This window comes from Enhydra lutris, unplaced genomic scaffold (assembly GCF_002288905.1).
Source record: "Enhydra lutris kenyoni isolate GAN:26980312 unplaced genomic scaffold, ASM228890v2 scaffoldscaffold3, whole genome shotgun sequence".
Lineage (NCBI taxonomy): Eukaryota > Metazoa > Chordata > Mammalia > Carnivora > Mustelidae > Enhydra > Enhydra lutris.
The window spans coordinates 3,536,678-3,558,160 of NW_019154087.1; the positions used below are offsets into that span (position 1 = coordinate 3,536,678).

The 21,483-nt window shown below is 34.1% G+C and overlaps 1 protein-coding gene across 2 annotated transcripts in view; it reads left to right on the plus strand.

The window, feature by feature from the left end:
* Nucleotides 1-21,483, plus strand: part of LOC111154238 (sodium channel and clathrin linker 1) — a 191,423-nt gene that overhangs the window by 134,574 nt on the left and 35,366 nt on the right. For both annotated transcript variants that reach the window (XM_022513725.1, XM_022513735.1), the window contains one exon: nucleotides 4,615-4,811. In XM_022513725.1, the coding sequence (XP_022369433.1) occupies nucleotides 4,615-4,811 (197 nt within the window). The remainder of the gene's footprint in view (nucleotides 1-4,614; nucleotides 4,812-21,483) is intronic.

The following is a 21,483-nucleotide window of genomic DNA, read 5'->3' on the forward strand; positions in this document are numbered from 1 at the left end:
CATATAATACTTTGGGAATGTAACTTGATATAACCACCAGTTAATGGTGTCTTTTAAAGTTGGATATACATACATACAATGCCAAATAATGCTGGCTTCATACCCACAGATATGAGTGCTTATGTTCATGAAAACATTCATATAAGAATATTCATGGAAGTTTTAATCCTGTCAAAAATTGAGAACAACTGAAGTGTCCATCCACAGGAGATTCCATAAATAAATGGCGTTGTACTCATATCATGAAATAGATACAGGAATAAAAAAGAATGAGCTATGTCTATAAGTAATAATGGATGAGTCTTCATAGACCTAATGTTGAACAAAGAAGCCAGATATAAAAAAGCTCATAGTCCCTTAATTTCATTATATGAAAGTGAAAAATAGGCATAATTACCTATGAGGATGAGATCAGAATAGCAGTTACTATTTCAAAGGGTGACTAATGATTAGAAGGGCATATGAGGGAGCCACCAGGAGTATCTAAATCAGGGTGGTGACTCTGGTATGTCAGTAAATGTGTAAAACTTGAACTGTATCCCTAAGACTTGTGTAGTTCATTATAAGCAAAAGATAAATCTTGGCAAAGGAAGGTCAGTAGGATTGTAGATAAAACAAGAATAGTTTTGAGTTTGATGCTTATGGAAGCTGGGTGATATGCATATAGGGATTCATTGTAATATTCTATTTTGTGTATGCTTAAAAGTTCTCATACTAAAACATTTCCATAATAAAATTAAGTCCAAGTACTTTGGTGAAAAAATGTTATATCTTCCTCTTATATTTTAAGTTTCATATTATAAATTTCATATGGATTAATAACTAAAAGCTACTAGTGACACTATAAAACAGTAGGAAATGTAGGCAAATGTATACCTGGTAGATGGAAAAGAACTTTTCTAACAAGCGAGACCAAAAAAAAGGAAGAAATTGCAAATGAATATATTAATAGACTTAAGTATATAAAGTTTTTAAATATTTAGAACCCCTTTTAGAAAGGAAATAACTGGGGGAAATAATTTTAATAAATATGACAGAAGACAAAAACCATTTATATATAAGGAGCTTTGAAAAATATTAAAGGTGAATATTTGTAACCTATAATAAAAACATGTATGAGACATGAACAGAATTCACAAACTAAGGAAACAAATTGCTAATAAATAACTTTTTAAAAGTTTAAATTCACTGTTGATTAACTGGATAGTTACCAGTGTGAGTGAGTGTGCAGCTGAGAGTTTAAAATGGTACAGAGTCTAAAATTTGTTCATAAGAAAATAATTAGAATATTTCATAATTTTAAAAATTAATTGCAACATTATTCATTATAAATTAGAAACAACCTATCTAGAAATAAAGGAACAATGAAATGGTACATATCTGCAAAATACTTTATTGAGTCATCATTAAAAATTATTTCTAAATAATGTATAATACTTTTATATTGCTATGTTCTAAGTTTAAAAATAATAAGAAAAACACTTGAATATATATATATATATATATATATATATATATATATATACTGCAATTCTATATACACTAATCTAAATTCTAAAATTCATAAAAACAATGATGTAGAAAGAGAGGTAGTTATTCTGAGTTGTAGATTACAGAGACCTTATATTTGTTTTTAATTTTTTAAATTTTCCATTATTTTACAATATACATCTGCTTTGGGGTTTTGGTTTTTATAATGGGAAGAGAGGAGTCAGTGACTCTCCCCTACCTGGTACTACATTTTGCTTGTCTATCTTTAATAGTTCAGGATAGTAATTGATGTTTTAGACAACAAAAGAATGACCAAAAGCTTATCTATCCCACGAATCCCACCAAAACTGCAGCCTTTTTGCCAAGTCTGCATCTAGCTTAAGAATTATTGGTAAATAAGGGGCAGAACCTCTTAGCTAACTAGATAGCTATAAAGTCTATTTTATAAAGGAGGATCACTGTCAGATAACTGCTGCTTTTTAGCTGATTCCTTCTTTGCCAACATAGGAACCTAGTGCCACACGTCACTGCTTTTCTTCCTCTTGAAAAAGAGTGTGATCTTCCATAGACAGACTGAAAGGAGCCAAACAGATCAAGACAGTTGGATATTGAGAGGTCAGTTGGCTGAGAACCTTACAACTTATTATATGAAACTTTCATTTGATCTTAAGGCCACTGCATTCCTTTCCGCCCCAGCTTTCTCCTTTTCTTACGTCTCTGTTCTTTCTGCCAGGGCTCTCATTTCTTTGTGTCTAAATGCTCCTTATAAGTTCATAAAATTAGGAAATGGATAGTTTTAGCATTCCAGTCTGTGTGAGTGGTTCTCTGCAGGGGAAGAACACAAAAGAAAAAGGGAGGGAGACTATGAGTACTTTCTTCCTCTACCAATATACTGAATTTAATCATCAGTCATATTTTTGTTACAGGAGACCTGGTTATAGCCCATAGTCTTCCAACATCACTGCCAGCCTGTCCACTTTAATAATTGAAATGTTATCAACTAAAGGATCTGGGGTGTGTTTAAAGACTAAATTTTGATAGCAAAAAGCCATCATTCACTCTGTCTACAACAAGTGTTTTCGTAACTTTCCTGTTTCAGGTGCTGAGGATGTGATGAAGACATGGTCCCTCTGACCAAAGCCCCTCCTTAAAGACATAATTTTTGCATTGAGATGGACAAACTTTAAACATATATTTACAAACTAATAAATGCACTTTAGGAAAAACTTAGGGCTTATGTGTTTATAAGCTTGTAACAGGGAACTGATTTTGTCTAGATAGAAGCAATAATTGAGCTAAGTTTTAGAAGTTGAATAAAATACCTAAGACAAGCAACAGGGGTAAGATTATTTCAGGCAAAGGAAAAACATGTCAAAATGAGCCAAGAATGAGAAGGCATTGTGACAGAAACAAAGAAAGAGAAGGGAGTAGTGGCACAACACAAGCTTGTAGAAGTAGGCAGAGACCAGGTTATCATTGAAGGACCTCAAAACAAGGCTTGTCATATTACAAATAGATGTTCCAAGAGGAAATGGGGAGTTAACTAGGCAGGCTGACTTCTAAAACTGCATAGATACATATATCAGTTTGTAATATCTATGTGAGAGAGATGCAGACAGAAATACACAATTCCGCCTAACATAACCATGGTTTCTCCAGACAAAGTTGAGATTGAGGCAAAGAAGGAAAAGGAGTGTATTCAAATCTAAACGTACAGAATCCAATAATACAAAAATTAATAAAGTAGCAGGGTCAAGGAGCCTCAGGAGGCTGTAATACAATACAGAATTAATAAATCCAAGGTGGTTTTCCCGGGGCCAATATTTATAAAGTCTTAAATTTCCACTTGTGTACTATTTGAGAAAAAAAATTTAAGCAATTTAGGAAACACATTGCATTTAAGCAGAAGTAGTAAGAACACCGTGTTTGCAGTTTATCCCATAAACCATGGATTTTGCTGTTGTTGGATTTTCCTCGGTGTTGAGAAAGTTGAGTCCCTGATTCATCCTTTTTTGATCTTGAAAATTATATATTTATACGTTGTTTATATATTTTATATATATTAAATATATACATATTTAACAAGTTATTAGAATCTATACCAGCTGTGATGATTTTTAAGGCATACTACTTTAAAATACCTCAAGATATTCTTTGTAGTATTTCTTTAGTATAGTAAGATAAAGATGGCCCTAGAGTACACCAAAGAAATTGTTCTAGTAACTATTTTCTCAACTGACTCAAGGATGGTAATAGGTAGTTTCATTCTAGATGCATGCAAGAGAAGGCAATTCCTTACATACATTGAATGCCAGAGAGCATTAGAGCTTCATTCTCTCCCTGATCCCCAGTCAAGAAAGCTTCTAGAGTATCCAAAGAGCATCTACTTATGTTTATTCTGCATTAACGTATTTTTACTGTAATGACATAAATTACCTAGAAATCATGGAAGATATTTCCATATGAGATTCTGATAATCATTATAGTCTTTTTTCCTAAAAAAAAAAAATTTATTTATATCACAACAAAAGTGGTAAAGAACTTCTTGTATATGATTTTCTTTACAAAACTCTTTGAAAGACAGTTTGAAATTAATATGAGGTGACTTGAGATTTTGAGTTGTTGAATACATTAAGGTGCCAAGAGGGTGGTATACTTGGAAAGGTCATAGCTCTGTAAACTTTTTTTTAATGGCTTGAGTAAAAAACTCTCAGCTACTGACAACATGAATATTTTCCATGGATTCTAATAACAAGTTAAAGTAGATAATAAGAGCAGTTTATATTAGATAGTATACTTTCTTCCTACTGACATTTTAAGGTATTGAGGAAAGTGTTGCAAAAAAATTATGGTCCATCATAATTCTGGTTTCACTAAATTTATGTTGTATTATAAATTTAGGCATAATAAATATAATTACATATAAATACACAATAGAGGATAAGTCTTCATTTGTGATGAAGACATATTATAAACTTAACTTTTATATAGATTTCTTATCCAAACATTTCTGTGCCACAGACAACACAATGAATGATTTCTTTTGTGTATTATCATTGATCGGTGTATCTCCTACAATATCAGAAAAGAAAAAGAAGATACTATGTTCATTTTATTCCTTAGATCAGTACAATGGAACATGAATTTTCAATAAGGGAACATGGATTTGAAGTTCAACTGAGAGAGCTGGAAGACAGTAATCGAAATTCCACTGTTGAGCTGAGGCATCTCTTAGTGACTCAACAGAAGGCGGCCAATAGGTGGAAAGAAGAAACAAAGAAACTTACTGAAAGTGCAGAAATTAGAATCGGTAATTTAAAGTAAGTCCCTATTGTTTGATACATTTTACAGAATAAATTAACATTTAATGTCCTTGCCATAATGTTCTTTAAAATATCTTGTATTTTTATTAAGTGAATATTTATTGAGCTGTTTTGAAAATTATTAAGCATTATAAACCAGAACTCATACTATATATTTTTGTAAATTTTACACATATTCTACAAAATATAATAATTTTTGTTGGAAATAGCAGTTTAGAATCCTTTTTTTTTTAGATTTTATTTATTTATTTGACAGATAGAGATCACAAGTAGGCTGAGAGGCAGGCAGAGAGAGAGAGAGGAGGAAGCTGGCTCCCTGCTGAGCAGAGAGCCTGATGTGGGGCTTGATCCCAGGACCCTGGGATCATGATCTGAGCCGAAGGCAGAGGCTTTAACCCACTGAGCCACCCAGGCACCCCAGCAGTTTAGAATCTTAACAGTCTTTGCATATAAGCATAGCATAAAAATGTTTTGTGGTTGCAACAGAATTTGATTGATTTGCAAAGCCTAAAGTATTTGCTCTGTGGCCTTTGAAGAAAACGTTTGCTGACCCCTGCCCAGAAAGTACTTGAGCTTTTATGCTGAATGCAATGGGGATGCTTTAGAAGGCTTTGAGCAAAGTGAAATGATCAAGTTTAAATGTTCAACAAATCAGTTTGATTACAGTTTGAATAGACTGAAGAGGGGCAAAGGTAAAAGGGAGAAGGTAGGCAAGTACTGTATAATTGATACATAAAATGTAATTTGGATTAGGTTTTAAAGGGTTGGAGATCATTAAAAAAAGTTTGAGCCATGTTAAATATGACCTGCCTAGAAAACATTTAAATCAGGATATCAACTAGTCAGCTGAGTCTGTAAGTTTGGAGTTCCGGGAAGAGATTGCAGCAGGAGCTATAAATGTGGGAGTCAGTACTGTACACGTAATTTTTAAAGTCATGGGATGAGAACATGTAGAAAGGAAGTCTAGGTAAATTAAGCTGTCTGAGGTCTGAGTTCCAAGTCTGGAGAGATGAAAATTCCATTGAAAGAGACTGAGAAAGAATACCTAGAGAAATAAGAATCAAGATAGAATGGTTAAAAAAAATTTTTTTCAGGAGTATAAGCAATAATAATAGGTGATATTTACTTATTCGCACATAACATGTTTGCTGTTCTGAACGACTTACGTGTGCTTAATCTTCACAACAACCCTACAAAGTGGATAACATTATTGTTTATTTTTACAGAGAAACTGAAGCTGAGGAAGGTTAAGGAACCAGTTCAAAGTCACATAGCTAGCAAAATGGCCAGTAAAGACAATATGCTCTTAACCATTGTTTTATAAAATGCTACTGACTGGTTGAGAAAAGTGAAGACAGAGAATGGACCTTTTAGTTTGGCACCCTTTGATGGTCTTTGTGAACTATGATAAGAGCAGTTTTGGTAGAATGGTGAAATAAAAATGTATTTAGAATGAATTTAAGAGAAGTAGAGAATTTCTGCTTCCAGTTTAATGGTGAGCTAAGCAATTTGAACCTCCACCACAACTAAAAAAGTTAGATGGATTATAAAACCCATCTACTAAGAGCATTAGAGAACTAACAAATAATTATTACCAATTTTGCCTTATCCCAGGAATGCAAAATTATTAAAACATTAGAAAATAAGTTAATATAATTTATCACATTAACTTTTTTTTTAAGATTTTATTTATTTATTTGACAGAGAGATCACAAGTAGGCAGAGAGGCAGGCAGAGAGAGAGGAGGAAGCAGGCTCTCCACTGAGCAGAATGCCCCACACGGGGCTCCATCCCAGGACCCTGAGATCATGACCTGAGCCGGAGGCAGAGGCTTAACCAACTGAGCCACCCAGGCGCCCCCACATTAACTTTTTTTAAAAGAAAAATCATAAGGTCTTCTCAATAGATACAGAAGAATCATTTGATAAAATTTGATATCCATTTATATTTCAAAATAACTCTAGCAAATGAGGAATAGAATTTCTTTTAATTTTATAAAGTTATCTGTTCTAAAGCAAACATTATTTTTAATGGCCAAAAAATGTTAGTAATTTTCCTTTGAAGATTGGGAAGATAAAAAAGTTCATTATTACCACTTCTATTAATATTTGTATGAGAAGTCCTTATCAGTGCACTGTGGCAAGAAAATGAAAGAAAAGGTATGAAAACTAGAAAGGAAGGAGGAAAACAGACACAGATGACTGTATATATAGTATATATAAACTGTATATATAGAGTATATATAGAATGTATATATAGTGTATATAAAACATGACTACATATAGTAAGTCCAAAATTAATAGATAATAGGTTAATATACAAAAATCAATTGTATTTCTACATATCTGCAACAAATATTTCAAAACAAAACTTCAGTAAAATTTACAATGCATCAAAAAACATCAGATGCTTGGAAATAAATCTAACAATGTGTGAGACTTCTACATGGGAACTATGATATCAGGAAGACTGAAGAAGGCCTAAGTAAATAGAGATCAGGTTAATTGATCAGAATACTCAATGTTGTAAATTTGTTAACAACTTCCCCCGTCTAGCCATCTATAGATTCAGTGTAGTACAGATAAAAATCCTAGCACTTGGAGCAGTATCCTAAGTATATTAAGTGGAAAAAAAAATTCTGTATAGTATGTAGAGTATTCTGCCCTTTAAGATGGGAAAGTTTATGGGTGTGTGTGTGTACATATATATACAAATATGCTATACATACACTACATTCATACACATATGTGTACATTCTCTTCTTAAAAATAGGTGACCAAAACAGTAATTAAAATAGTTATCTATGAGGAGAGAGAAAAGAGTAAAGCTAGACTTCTTTGAATGAACCTCGTCATAGATATATAGGCTTGAGTTTGACACTATATAAATGTTTATATAATTATCTTTTAAATAAAAATTTTTTAAAAACCTAAAAATCAAAAGTAAAATTAAACAAATGAACTTAATTATGTAGAAAGTTGATGGCTTAACTACACAAATAAATTATTTCAGGTGACATTAAACACAGTAATTAAACTGTATATCCCTACTGAGATAAATCCTAAGGATAAAAGCGAATGTAAAAAACCATAAACTGTTTTTAGTAGTTATATCATCATAAATAATATTGATGTTACTATTACTCTGAATCTTATAGTTATAAGATAAAGGAATTGAATAATTGTAGAAATGCCTTTAAGAACCAGGATTTTTATAATAAGAAGGAAGAGACCCAAATAAAACTTGTATTTCTGCATTGAAATTGGGAATATTATCATGGGAACTCATGATGTGTTTTACTCATAAAAAAATGTATTTCCTGGCTCTGTCCACTTAAGGGACACTGATATCACTCTCTCCACTTAAGGGATGACCTAAGAGGCACTGACCATTATTCTGTTGCTATGAGATATCCTAAAAGAAACCCAGACTCTCTAGAGAAATGATTGATTACAGATCTAGGATAGGAAAGTACAATATGAACCTAGAAGACAAAAGGGGAGGAAGGTATCAAGATTATTTGGCACATGTCAGAAGGACCCAGGAGCCAACTTAAGTACGCCCCCTCTGGCTGATGTGGGAACAATTTGAACATCAAAAAGAACGTCTGCAGTAAATTGAAACATGTCAAATATATTAAAAATCCATGACTTCAGAATGATACTAAATTTCAAAAAGCCTTTGGTCACCTTTAGAATATCCTATAGAACCGGCTCTTTCTGAAAAAAGATAAAGGAGAAAATCAAACTTTTCTTGTACTTTTCCTTTAGTCACTACTATAATAGCCCTTACTTCATTGGTTAGGGAACCAACATAGGGATTTTGCTAGTTAGTAGTTCAATGTGTTTGTTCTGATTATGTATCCCAGAACCAGGGAAATAAACACAGAATAGGATTATAGAAACACTAGTTGTGAGACTTAAGCCAAGAGTTCGTTGATGACCTGATCTGCGTAAACCTGTCCTGGTTAGTGGGCCACAGTGATATTTGGGTCTCTAGGAATTTTTTCAGCAACAGTGTCCAGTAATCCTGAAGGTGTCTGGACTCCTCCTTCCTCACTGCGTGGTCACCCATTGCACCCCACTGCTTGGTCACCTAATTTTGGATATTAGGTCTTCACAGATCTCTTAGGGGAAGGCTATGTATATGGATGTATAACAGATTCCTTTTAAAGGAACCTGCAACCCCTTTCTTTATTCAAGAGGCTTTGAGTCTGTGACCTGACTCAAGTCTGAGAAATGGTTATAGGGCTGTAACACTTTCTTATAGTGATTCAAGTCAGGTTTGCTTTTCTATTTCTCCAAGTCAAGTAGTAGATTACCCATCAATTTCAGTTCTAGGGTCACAGTGATCAAACTAGCAGATCCCAAAGATCTCTGCAGATCAAACTCTCCTGGTAACTATTTCAACTCTGCTACCCATTCTAGTAATGATGAGCACATTTTCTTTGGAGATTTAAGGCTGCTACATCACCCTTGCCATTGAGAATCCTATCATCAACACTGAATTCAGGAAACACTACAGAGCTCCGCAGGGATACTGGAACAACTCTCATGACTGTATTTCACTCAGTCTCTGTGGAGAAAATGTCCTTTGGATCCTCCTGAGGGCCAGAGTTGAAGGATGGATGAGCTGCTTTTATATTTAAAAAAAAAACTGGCTACATTCTTCCAGTCTCCCCAGCCTTTAGTAACTTCCTCTACACTACTGATTCTCAAATGGGGATTACTCTGTCCTTCTCCCCTCCCTGGAACATTTGTCTTGAAAATATCCAAAGACATGTAGGGATGATTCCGGATCTAGTGTACAGATGCCAGGGATACTGCTAAACATCCTATAATGCACAGAACAGCTCCTCACAACAAATGATTTTCCAGCCAAAGATATCAGAAGTGCCAAAGTTGACTAACCTTGCTTTACACCATAACAAGGATTTTCTTACATTTCAATATCATTCAATATAGGTCACCCTTGAGCCCAAATTATGTTCAGCTAACCAAACAAATCAAGACACTTGAGCTAACCTGAATCCATAATTTCTGCTTTGTGAGCCCACATTGAAAAATTTGGCCTAATCTAATGTTATTTCTTCCTCTCTAATACGGCATCCTTGGGATCCATTCTCGCACATACTCCCCAGGTTCTGTCTACATAAAAATGGCAGAATCGTGTAATGATTTTTGGGTATTCTGCCTCCTCACAGGTCTTGTTTTGAAGGTCATTCCCTAGAGCCTATCAGACTTGACTGGCTATAGATATAGAAGTAGTGAATGAAAGAATGAATGATGGCGAAGTGAATCCTGAAGGGAATCATCTCTTCCTTGTAAAGCAGCTCCTTCAGGGGAGACTGTTACGAACTCCTTAGGCAGAGGATACTTACCTTTCCATATAGTGTGGAAGGACTGCTTCTACTGGCAAAGGAGACATACTAGAATTTAGGGATTCAAGACCAGCTTCACTGGAGTCTGTCTGAACACATATTCCCATCTCAATTTTCAGGGAAAGAGAGACCCTGCAAGGTTGGGAATTCAGTTTGTGTTATAATTTAGTCACATACAGGGTTAGACTTTGCATTTGATTATCAGAAATCTCAGCTTTGCAACCGGAGGAGATAGGGTTTCTTTTAAGGTAGTCATAAGAGCTTTCGGGTCCCTAACCTGGACTTTGAGCTCAGAATTTAAAACTCTGAGCTCTTTATTGTGGATCCTCAAAGTTCTCCAGTGTACCTAGAAGTCCCATTATGTTCTTCATTCGGTAGTGTTTTATGTCCTTAACTACTTGGTCACTCAAAAATTTATCCTTTATAGGCGCTTGATTATATAGGTGATAATTTAAGTATTTTGCCATTGTACAGCATGGATTACCACTGTATCCTTTATCAGTGGACTTTAAATTAATCAAAGCAGAGAACCAATTCCAGATAATCCAGAACCAGTTTAGAGTACTCATTCGTGAGGTTATATTCCTCCGGGACTACTTCTGGAATTGAAACCAATTCCTATATGTATCAGGGTTTGTTCAGGAAAACAGAGCTACCCGGAGTGATATAGAATATGGGATTTATTTTGGGAATTAGGTCTGACACAGTTGTGGGAGCTGGTAGAGAAGTCAATGCAATGCATCCGTTGTTAAGCCTGAAGTCACTATGGGCCAGCTAAGCTAGCAGTCATGAAGAAAAGCTGGATATGAATGAAAGCAACTCTAAGGACAGACTGGAACCCTGTTTTCATTTATCCGTCATCATCTCCAACTACTGCCATTGAGACCTGCAGGAAAAGCTGGTACCATTTACTGTGCTTCTGCACATGACTCAAGAGGCTGAAAGAAGACATCTGCCAAGAGGTAGAAGACAGAATTTCTGTGGATCCAAGTAATGCTCCACACCAACATAGTGACCTAACATATCAGCAACAATATGCATGAATTGCCACAGTGCCAGGTGCCCTGTCACCCTTCAGAGCCTGTTGCACAAATTTCTTTTATGGTCAACACCAACCCAGGACCAGGCAGGGAAGGGAATGCTGGGAAATGTAGTTCCAGCTTAGCTAAATTGTTGTTGTCCAAAGCTGCCATCATGTATTTATCATAACTTAGTGATGTTGAGCAGTTCATAATGTTTACATAAGGAAATAGGAAACCATATAATATAAAATAGACTTAAATGAACATCAGTCTAAAGATTACATTTATGATAACTATAACTTGTTGAATATATACTATTTGACACTTTACAAACTCATGTAATGATCACAAAAACTTTATGAAGTAAATGCTCTAATATTCCCTGTATTAGGGTTCTCCAGAGAAATAGAACTAATAGGATGTATGTGTGTTTAAGTGTAAAACAATTATTTTAAGGAATTTGCTTATGTGCTTGTGGAGCTTAGCAAATTTAAAGTGTTTCTGAGGGGAAAAAACTGACAAGCTAGAGATTCAGGAAGGAGTTGGAATTTGAGTCTAAAGACATTCAGGCTGGAGACCTGAAGAGCCATTGTTACTATTCAAGTTAGAAGGTCATCTCTTGCAGAATTCCCTCTGGCTTGGGAGAAGTAAGCTTTTTGTTCTGTTAGGCCGTTAACTAATTATATGAGGTCCACCCACATTATAGAAGGCATTCTGCTTTACTCAAAGATTTAAATATAAATCTCATCTAAAACATTTCATAGGGACGCCTGGGTGGCTCAGTCAGTTAAGTGTCTGCCTTCACCTTAGGTCATGATCCCAGAGTCCTGGGATCAAGTCCCGCATCAGGCTTCCTGCTCAATGGGGAGCCTTCTTCTCCCTTTCCCTCAACTCCTCTCCCTGCTTGTGCTCTCTCTCTCTGACAAATAAATAAATAAAATGTTTTTTAAAAAAATAAAAAACTAAAACTAAAATATTCTCACAGAAACATCCAGAGTAGTGCTTGATTAAACACCTGGGCACCATGGCCCAGACAAGTTGACACATAAAATTAACCATCACACTCTCCATTTTACACATGAGGAAACTCGAAGCTTTAAAAAATTTATAAAGATCCATAATCCACTGTCTGCAATTTTAGATTTGAAAAACTCTAACAGTAGAATTTTCCTAAGTTAGGTGGCTACAGTTCGGGTAACGAGACCTGACTTGAACTGACAGGTGGCTTTTTATGGTATAGGTATATCTATGTCTGCACACATACCCATATACACTTACAAACATTTCATTTATAGTGCCTATTCGTATGTTTTACTAAGAAATATTTCTGACTCTTGTAATCTTTATCCAACTCTAAACCTCTAAAATACTTTTCTTGGATGGCTTAGGCTTGGCTTAATATTGTATATGTAACTTGTACATATCAGCTAATTACTCCCAGGAGGTTATTGATAGTGAATGTGTTTTGTTTTAGTTTGTATTCTCTGAAGTATTGAGCAAAGTACTTTTCCAAAAGAGAGCACATAGAATATAGAATGTAATTGGCCTGGAGTCTGTCAAAATAGTTTTAACACAACCCTATCTATTGCTTTCATCTGGGCTAGAAAGATTGTTAAGGCCCTTTACAACTTGTGACTTCAGGAATAATCACATTTTATTAAGGAATTTTTACATGATTCCCTGGAGTTGTCCCATTATTACATAGGAGTCTGTGAGTTGTAAGATCATCCATATTTTTTGGTAGGATATTTTATTCAGGAAGATCAAAGAACATCTTCAAAAATTATAGATATCTTAGACTTTAAGTCTTACAGATCTTAGATTCTGTACATTTGTATTTTCATATATAAGAAATATTTTTGACCATTAAACACCTTAATTTATGCAACAAATGTCCTATAAATCGAATTTTTACATCTGAAATCATCTTAAATGCTCTGGTTCATTCTTCTAAAATAACCTGTAAAGTAAGTGCTCTGGGAAGGAAAATTTGTATAGTTGTTTTCAATTATAGACAAATCAGTGATTCTCACAAATTATTTTTCCTCCAAAACGTAAACAGAGGCAGAACACAAAATAGAGTTGTCCCCACATGTGGTATACATAAAAGATCAGAACAGAGTGAAGATGAAAAAAAAGAGTAGACTTGAATCACCTTAGGGGAAGATGGGAACACACTGGTGACATTAAACCAGATGGGCTATAATCATAAAAAGAAATTGAGTGAAATACTTATTTTAGTGAAAATATGCAGAATAAATTTGAAAACATGAAACTTTGTTAGCCGTGTTGTTTTGTTTTGTTGTGTAGCTATCAATTAACATTTTTTTAAGTTTTTAATTCCTGTTCATTAACATACAGCATTATATTGGTTTCAGGCATACGATATAGTGATTCAGCAATTCCATGCAGTACCCAGTGCTCATCACAAGTGCACTCCTTAATCTCCATCAGCTATATAGCCCAATGCCCCATTCTCCTCCCTTCTCTTAACCATCAGTTTGTTCTCTATAAGAGTCTGTTTCTTGGTTTGTCTCTTTTTTTCCCCTTGGCTCATTTGTTTCTTAAATTCCACATATGAGTGAAATCATATGGTATTTGTCTTTCTGTGACTAACTTATTTCACTTACCATTATACTGTCCAGCTCCATTCATGTCATAAATGGCAGGATTTCATTCTTTTTTTAGGGCCGAGTAATATTCCATTGTATGTGTATATGTATATGTACACATACATACCACATTTTCTTTATCCATTCTTCAACTGATGAACACTTGGGCTGCTTCTATATCTTGGCTATTGTGAATAATGCTGCTATAAAGATAGGGGTGCATGTGTCCCTTCGAAATAGTGTATTTGTATTCATTGGGGGAAAACCCAGTAGTGCAATTGCTAGATTGTACAGAAGTCCTATTTTTCACTTCTTGAGGAACCTCCACATTGTTTTCCAGGGTGATTGCATTAGTTTACTTTCCCACCAACAGTGCATGAGTGTTCTTTATTCTCCACATCCTTGTCAACACCTGCTGTTTCTTATGTTGTTGATTTTAGCCATTCTGATAGGTGTGAGGGGTAGCTGTGGTTATTTCATATAATCACTCAGTTCCTTTAATACCTACTGATAATATTAACAAGGTGATACTGGATCGGAAAGTCATCCATCTTTAGGTAAAACTCTTCCCAGTGAACTAAAAGGCTTCTTTGGATAACAAAAGGCTTCTTTGATTACTTAAAACATAGTTTTCAGTGTTTCAAACATAATAGATGTTAGGAATAAACATTGATCTGGTGTGAGAGTTGAAGGTGGGAAATACACTGCAGAAGAAAAGATCCAAAGCTCAGCAATGAATAACAACTTTGGAGGAATGTATCTGCTGGAACGTAAAGGGATTGGTAACCAAAATTAATAGTAAATGACATCTTTAATGATTCCTAGTTTATAGATTCTATAATAGTAAGTGTTTATATATTGAAATATATCTACTTTTTTTAAGATGTAGTAAATCTTGACACTAAAAAATAATGACTACACATATCTAAGAAAGAAATACTGCAGAAGAGAGTTCTTGTTTAGTTATGTTATGGAATACTGTTTCCACAGAGTTGATTTTCACTTGATCTCTGTTCAAGAGTTTCATTATCCACTTCATTGCTGAATTACTAATCTCGTTCTCATAAAGCTTTCACTGTGGCTCATTTAGGGGGAACTAGGCAGGAAGGAAAGGAGGGAGGAAGGAAGAAAGGAAGGAAAGAAAGAAAGGAAGGAAAGAAAGAAAGGAACCAGGCAAAAATAAACCATAGCTTTAAGACTGTACATATAACTGCTGCAAGAATGCTTTTGGAAATGCAAATGGAAAGGAGAAGGGAGTTGGGGGAAATTGGAAGGGGAGATGAACCATGAGAGACTGTGGACTCTGAGGAACTAACTGAGGGTTTTGGAGGGAAAGGGAGTGGAAGGTTGGGTGAGCCTGGTGGTGGGTATTGTGAAGGGCACATATTACATGGAGCACTGGGTGTGGTACATAAAACAATTCTGGAACACTGAAAAGAAATTTTAAAAATAAATAAAAATTTTAAAATGAAATAAAACCTAACTATGGGCGCCAAAAAAAAAAAAAGAGAGAGAAAAGAAAAGTGCAAATGCCCATTAGCAGTACACTGGATAATGGAATTCATTTTTATTACTTTATATTATCCTGATACACCTAGACATTCCTTCTTCTGGCATATTCCTAAAACTGAAATTGCTGAGTCATAAGATATGCATATTTTCAACCTTAGTAGAAAATGCCTCAGTGTTTTCCAAAATAATTGTAGCTATTTACATTGTTGCAAGTAGTAGAGTATATGAGAATTTCTGATAATCCTCATCTTCACTCAGTGAATTAAACCAGATGTGTTAAATTGTGCTACTCTAATGACTACTGGTTTCTCATTGCAGTTTTAACTTGCAACTCATATTTCTACCAAAGTTGAGCATCTTTTTATATGTTTATTGGCCTTGTGAACTTTTATTTTGTGAAGTGTTTCTTTAGGCTTTTTAACCATTTCTCTATTGAGTTGTTTATCTTTTTTTAAAGTGTTGCAAATATCTTCTCCTATTCTGTGGCTTATCATTTCTCTCTTCCCCAGTTCCTCTCTTTTGATAGTTTTTAATTTTAATGGAGTCATATTTATTTCTTTGGTTTTATGATAACTGCTTTGTGTGTCTTATTTTAAGAACTCTCTATCCTGACCTCTAAAGATATTCTCTTTCAGCTTAACTGCCAAAAGCTTTACAGTTTTACCTTCTACATTTAAATTCTCATTTAATCCAGAATTGATTTTGTGTACAGAGTAAGGTAGAAGTCTGTTTTTTCCCAAGTGGTAGCCGTTAATCCCTGCATCCTTTAATGACAAAATTGTTATTTCCTCACTACTTTGTAGTATCCCCTTTGTCATAATTTCTGCCAAATGTGTGTGTGTGTGTTTCTGAGCTTTCTTATGTTTCACTTGTTTGTCAGTCTATCCTATATCATTACCATACTGCTGTGTTCTTTATAGCTTTAGAAGATACTTTTGAAAACAAACACAAGATTAGAAAAGTGATTTGATATCTGATAGAACCACTCCTGTTAATCGGTTTTTCAAAAATATCCATTGTTAGCCATGGGCATTTCCATATTTATATAAATTCATATTCATAAAATTGTGTTCTTAAGTTTCATTAAGAAATGTGATGAGATTTTGATTGGGATTACATTGGCTCTCTAAGTAAATGTGAAGCAAGTTAAAATAATTTGAAATTTTAAAGATTCCAGTCTTTTGGCCATGAATCTTTCCATTTGTTTACATCTTTTTAACACCTCTCAATAAGGTTTATTAATTTCTTTGTACAAGTCTTACATGCCTTTGTTAGATTTAATTGGTATTTTTTAGTCCTCAGTATTTTTATATTATAAATAAAACCTCTGATTTTATTTTCTGACCTTTGCTTTTATAAGAAATGGAAATACTTTTTGATACTGATTTTTTTTACCACTAACCTTGCTCAATACAAAAAGCTGTAGATTCTTTTGGATTTTTCAACAGCTTTATTGTGGTATAATTTGCATACTATGTAGCTCACTTCATTAAACATAAAATTAACTGATTTATGGTAATTTTACAGCGTTGTGCAAGCATCACTTCAATCAGGTTTCAGCACATTTCCATCAAACCACAAAATCCGCCATGCCTCTTTGCGGGCAATACCAACGTCCTGTTTCTGGCAATCAGTGATCTACTTGCTGACCCTGTAGATTTGCCTGTTATGGACATTTCCTATACACGGAATCACATATTATGTGTTCTTTTGCATCTAGATTCTTTCCCTCAGTATAATGTTTTTGAGATTCATCCATATTGCATCATAGATCAGTATTGAGTATATTTTTATTGATGAGTCAGTGGAATGGATATATACCACATTTTGTTTATACACTCACTAATTGATGGACCTTTAGATTGATTCCACTTTTTCTTTTAGTTGTGGTAAAATATACATAAGACATTTACCATCTTAGCCATTTCTTTTTTTTTTTAAGATTTTATTTATTTATTTGACAGAGATCACAAGTAGGCAGAGAGGCAGGCAGAGAGAGAGAGAGAGAGAGGAGGAGGAGGAAGCAGGCTCCCTGCTGAGCAGAGAGCTGGATGTGGGGCTCGATCCAGGACCCTGGGTTCATGACCCAAGCCGAAGGCAGAGGCTTTAACCCACTGAGCCACTCAGGCGCCCCATCTTAGCCATTTCTAAGTATACATTTCAGTGGTATTAAGTATATTCGCTTTGTAATGTTACTATCATGACCCATCCTTCTCTGGAACTTCTTTTCATCTTGAAAATTGGAAACTCCATACCTATTAAACTAAATTCTCCTAGTGCCCTCTTCCTTCTCCCCCGGCCCCTGGAAACCACCACTTCACCTCTGTCTCCATGACCTTGACTACTCTAAGTACCTCATATAGGTGGAACCACATGGTATTTGTCCCCCTGTGACAGCCCTATTTCACCCAACACAAAGTCCCCAAGGCTCGTCCATGTTGTAGTGTGTGCCAGAATTTCCTCCTCTTTTAAAGCTAATGGGGGACTTACTTTTTGTTTTTTGTATACTTCACAGTATTTTTGTCTCCCATTTCTTATTACTGTCTTTTTATGTTTAGCTGATTTTCTTTAATGAAACCTTTGAGTTCCTTTCTCATTTCTCTTTGTGTATATTTTATAGCTGTTTTCTTTGTGATTACCATAGGGATTACACATAGCATCCAAAAATCTGATCCTGTGTAGCTCTGTCCCCACTCCTTTCAGTTGTTGATATCACAAAATTATGCCTTTATACATTGTGTCTAAAAACATAAACAATTTTTTCCAAAATGCATTAGTCTCCTACATTATATAGGAAACAAAATATAACTCTACTTTTTTATTTTTTACCTTATTTAAGAGACTAATACATTTTTTAAAAAACAATTAGTCTAAAAGCCAGTCTTATTACAACTTTGGTTCATACCTGTACATTTTGCTTTCTACAAGACATTAATGCATGTGTTGGGTTTTGTTTATATATAATTATACCATCTCTGTAGATAACAGTTTTATTTATTTCCAGTCATCATATGTTTTATTTCCCTTTGTCACGTATTACACTGATGAGATCACCAGTACAATGCAGAATCAGAGTGATAGTCAAGGATTCTTGGCCTTTTCTTCAATTTCAGAAGGAAAGATTTCAATCTTTATCTTTTGTATGATGTTTTGTGTGTTGGAGAATAACTTATGTTAGATTTAGGAAGTTTCCTTCTCATTTTACTTAGTTTTTATCATAAATACTGCATTTTATAAAAGCTTGTCCTATATTATTTGAGGTAACCATTTTATTTTTTCTTTTTAATCTGTTAGTGGGATAAATTTTATAGATTTTTGCTAGTGTACCAAGTTTACATTCCTATAATAAAACCAGTACAGTTGGAATACATTCTTATGTGTTGCTGGATTTGGCTTGCTAGTATTTTGTTTAGTATTTTTTCATCTATGTTCACTAGAGAGATTCACCTGAAACTTTCCATTCTTGAACTTTCATTGTTAAGTTGTAGTATCAAAGTTATGCCAGCCTCAAGAAATTGGAGACCAGTGCTTTCTGCTTTTGCATAAACTTTGTATTTTAGAAATGTTTATTCTTTGAATATTTGGTAGATCTCTCCAATGAAATTCTCTTGGCCTGGAGTAGTGGTGGTGGTATTTTGGGATTTCTGTGGTAATATCTTTGATTGTTAATTCCATTGAACAGTTATAGAACTCATCAAATTTTCTTTTTCTTCTTTGAAACAGTTTTGGTAAATTACATTTTTCTATAAATGTATCCATGTCTTCTGAATTTTCAAGTATTTTGGATGCAGTGTGTCCATAATATATGACATCTGAAGTATGATAACCCTTTTTGCATTACTGATGCTAGTATTATCTGTACCTTGTCTGTTTTGTCTTTATCATTCCCACCAGAGTATTATGTTTCATTACCCTATAAATAACTAATCTTTCTCTTAATTTTATATTTGTTATGTATTTTATTTCTGCACTTTATTACCTCTCTCTTTCTGCTTTCTTTGCTTTCATGTTGCTATTCCTTTTCTATCTTCTTGAAATAGAAGCATAGCTCACAAATTTGCACCTTTTCATTTCTCTTAATTTGAATGGATTATTAAATGTTACAGATTTTTCCCAAATTCGGGCATAGCCTTACCATATGAGCTTTGATATATCTAGTATTTTCACTCTTATTTACTTCAAAATATTTTCTAATTTTCATTATTTCTTCTTTCAATCCATGTGTTATAAGTACATTTTTAAATTTCTAAACATGTGGGGATATTTTAGTTATCTTTTTGTTAATTACTTCTGTTTTCCATAGATCTGTCTCTTAGAAACAGTATATGGTTCTGTTTTAGACCATTTAGTTCATTTATATTCAGTGTAATCCAAAGTATATTGAGATTTGTTATCTTTATTTTATTTTAGTACTTTCTATTTTTGTCATCTTTGCTTTCTTTTTCTTTCCTCTCTCATCTCTTTTACTAACTTGGTGTTTTTTGGGTTTTTTTAAAATCATTTTACTTCTCCCCCTAAGCTTTGGAAATTAAGTAACTCTGTTTTCTTTAGGTTGTTACCCTAGAAGTTATGCCACATATATTTACCATAGGAAAACCAAAAGTTAGTCAAAGCATTTATCCTCCTGCCAGATAATACAAGAACTTTGGAATATATTAACACCATTTATTTCCTTTGTCCAACTTTTATATTATTGTTGCCAGATTTTAAAGTCTGCTTTGTAGTGTTTTTATTTCTCCCCACTAATTGTTTTATATAATTGGAGTTCATTTTTATTAGCCCATATATTTACCACCTTATTTGTTCTGCATTTATTCTTATACCTCAAACATTCCAGGTAGGACTACTTACCTTGTATCTAAATTATATCTTTTGGAAGTTGCTTTAATGAGGATATTCTGGTGATGAATTCTCAACTTCTGTTTATAAAATATATTTATTTTATGTCCATATTTGAACAGTATTTTGCTTGCTGACAGAATTCCACGTTGAAGCTATTTTCCTGCAGAAAATTAAAAACAACATTCTGTTAATCTCTGACTGCTGTTGTTTCTGTATAGAAATCATCTGTCCACTTCACTTTTCACCCCTTTAAAAGTAATCTTTTCCTGTGGCTGTTAAAATGTTTTGGTTTTTTGTGATTTCACTGTGATATATCTAAGTATGGGTTTCATTTCATTTGTTGTATTTTGTGCCTTTTGTTAGTATAGATTAGTATTGGTTCAGAAAATTGCTAGACACCAACTCTTCAGATATGGCCTTTGGGAATGCCTACCTCCTGCTATGATGGAGAATCTGGTACCAGACCTAACTTCCCAACAGAAACAACTAGAAAACTGGACAAAAATCTTTGAAACAATTGGTTTTTTCTGATCCATGAGAGATAAGAAACAAGATAAAATGTAGAATCATCTTGGATTTCTGCCTAAGGATCCTTTCAGGACCATGGTTCAGGGAAGGTAATCTTAGCCACTGCCAGGTCTGATGCCTGAGTAACTGAAATTTTCAAGGCAGAGAACCAGAGAAGATAGAACTACACAGAGAAAGAACTTCAGAAATCTGCACAGTCCTTCTGAATGTGTTTCACACTCATGGAATATAACTTGAAGAAGCCAGGCAAATAATGTCAAGGAAGTTGTAAGCTGAAAAACATTAGAGCTCACATAGGGCTGGGAAATATTAGCGTTCTGCCCAGCCAGAGTGGAGAATCCTTGTTGAATACATAGTGCATACAGTAAAGATTCCAGAGTCACTTCACCTTATTAATAGAATTAAACCAGCCCATAATGAAAGGTATTCTAAATTCACCTTGACAAGACTTAAAAACCAAGCCTCAAAATAATCTAGCATGTTCTCAAGTAATTTAACTGCCTGCAAGAACAAATCCAAAACTTTTATTACTAGATAAATAAAAATGTTACCCATAGCCAGGAAGAAAAAGCAATGCATAGAAACACACTCAGAAATGACAGAGGTAGCACAATTAATAGACAAGAACTTTAGCAATTATAAATATGCTCAATGATTTAAAGGAACACATGAAGATGATAAGAAAAGAAATGGAGTATACAAAAAGGAGCCAAATGGAAATTTGGACATGTAAATTATAATATTGGAAAGCTTTTTTTTTTTTTTTTTTTTTT